Genomic DNA, 2,436 nt, shown 5'->3' with positions numbered 1-2,436 from the left:
TTTATATTATATATTTTGGAACTTACATTGTTATTCATGTTATTCATTAGTTTCCTCCATCTCCATCAGGTCTATCACCATCCGGTCGGTCACCACCCGGTCGGTCACCATCAGGTCCGTCACCACCAGGTCTATCACCATCCGGTCTTTCACCATCCGGTCGGTCACCACCCGGTCGGTCACCATCAGGTCTGTCACCACCCGGTCGTTCACCACCAGGTCTGTCACCATCCGGTCGGTCACCACCAGGTCCGTCACCACCAGGTCCGTCACCACCTGATCTGTCACCACAAGGTGGTGGACCTCGACCAGGTCGTCCTCGTCTTCGTGGACGCGAACCATTGCCGCCTTCGTCTTGTGCAAGTACCAGTGCCAAGCAGGCTGCAAACATTAACAAGAGTACAATCTTTCCCATCGTTGTGTATTCAAGTTCAACAAAATGAATGATGAAATACAAAGAATAGTTTGGATTTATATAGAAGTTCGGATGTAAAAATATATCTCATTATCCTCTACATTTGTCAAGCCATACTGTTCGTTTCACAAAACTTTTTAATAAATGCAATTACTTTCTCTTGCGATGATGGTAAAAACTTGTTTAAAATTTATGTTCTTTCTCATGACCCTGTTGATTAAAAACCCTCAAGATAAATATACGAGTCTTTACTGATGAAAAAGCTGTTAATGCCACTTCCATTACAGAAATATGGCTTTTAAACAAATTGTCGGACATGTCTCAGTGACAATTATCAGGATATGGTCAAGGAAACTTTCTATGAGGAACATTTTGATTTCTCATGACCCTGTTGATTAAAAACCCTCAAGATAAATAAATATATTTGACAATTCTTATGGAAATTTTAGTTGAACCCAAACATGCTACATGTGAGTGCGTTAAAAGCTCCAGTAAAGCTGGGCGACCACATGAGAGTGTATTCTATGAGTCTTTACTTATGAAAAAGCTGTTAATGCCACATCCATTACAGAAATGTGGCTTTTAAACACATTGTCGGACATGTCTCAATGACCATTATGAGAATATGGTCAAGGAAACTTTCTATGAGGAACATTTTGATTTCGGTCATATTCAAAATAATAAACATAGGGTATACTATTGCCAGGTTAAAATCCGACTGACTTGAGTTATCTGAAAACAATAAGACATTTTGTAATCCAGTAAAATATTATCAACATGAGAATGTAGTCTATGTCTGAAAAACAGGCACTATGCCTTACTCTCCTTTACTTAGAGAAAAGATTAATGAGAATAATGAATGGGAGCCAGTAATTGTTGTTTCTAATCGTGTGGGGCGAAAGACTGAGGCTGGCCAGATTTTGTGGCATTCCCATTCCAATTCACCCACTTTCAATTTGTTATGACTATCCATGGGAAGGGGATTGCTTATGAGCTTCCTGTTATAATGCTTTGGTTCTACCCGACCTCACACCCGCATCTATAAGTCTATAGAATTATAAGAATAACAATGACAGTATAACTCGTCTTTATTATACACCATTTATTGGTGGGTCCCCTTCCTATCTCAGAGTAACAAAATGCATATAATGGATTTTTTGGACAATTTCCACATATTACCTACCCCCGTATTTTTTCGATAAATGTGTGGGCTATTCTTCTCATCAAAATTCTATATTTAGAAAGTGTCTACATTTTTAAGAGGAAAAACAGACCAAGAATTGACAGATGTAAAATATAATGAGAAATATTTTTGCACAGGAATTTGTATATAAAGTCAGAACTAGAATTTCATCATTTCAATTCGTTGAACTTGAATAGACTTCAATGGGGAAAATGTCTCTCTTGTTGATGTTCGCAGCTTGTTTGGCTCTGTTCCATTCTCAAGAAAGTGATAGACAGGAAAGACGAAGACCTGGGGGTAAAAGACCTGGTGGTTACAGACCCGGTGGTGACAGACCTCGTCCGAACAGACCCGGTGGTGACAGACCTAGTGGTGACAGACCTGGTGGTGACAAACCATGAAGTGACAGCCCCGGTGGTGATAGACCCGGTGGTGACAGACCCAGTGGTAACAGATCTGGTGGCGATAGACCGGGTGGTAATAGACCTGGTGGTGACAGACCCGATGGTGACACACTCGGTAGGGATAGACAGAGAAGAAGAGAGTAAAAATTCAAGGTGGGTTGAAGGCCATTTTTGAAGAATCACTTAATCATATCTTTTACCTCATGAACACCACCCTATCATAGAGCAATAACACTTAGGTCATTTCAAAATGAATTGTTTCTGTTTTAAATTGGTTTTTTACCGATGTTTTATAGTTATAAAATCAAACAGCAGAAACTTGTAATAACCAGTGAAGCCAACTATTTCTTTCTATATCTGTACAAGTACATTGAAAAGGCATTGATATTAACATCATAGAATGTCATTGATTTCCACATCGAAATTTGATTTTT

General features: G+C 39.2%; 1 protein-coding gene across 1 annotated transcript in view; it reads right to left on the bottom strand.

Annotated features, from left to right (window-relative positions):
• LOTGIDRAFT_228632 (hypothetical protein) overlaps nucleotides 1–435 on the bottom strand; it is a 1,732-nt gene extending 1,297 nt beyond the window's left edge. Inside the window, exon 1 of the mRNA XM_009057281.1 lies at nucleotides 94–435. Within this exon, the coding sequence (XP_009055529.1) occupies nucleotides 94–415 (322 nt within the window). The 5' untranslated portion in view covers nucleotides 416–435. The remainder of the gene's footprint in view (nucleotides 1–93) is intronic.
• Nucleotides 436–2,436: the final 2,001 nt, after the last annotated feature.

Source organism: Lottia gigantea (genome assembly GCF_000327385.1).
Source record: "Lottia gigantea unplaced genomic scaffold LOTGIsca_3, whole genome shotgun sequence".
NCBI classification, from domain to species: Eukaryota; Metazoa; Mollusca; class Gastropoda; family Lottiidae; genus Lottia; species Lottia gigantea.
The sequence above is the reverse complement of the archived record's forward strand: the minus strand, read 5'-3'. Positions and strand labels throughout refer to the sequence as shown.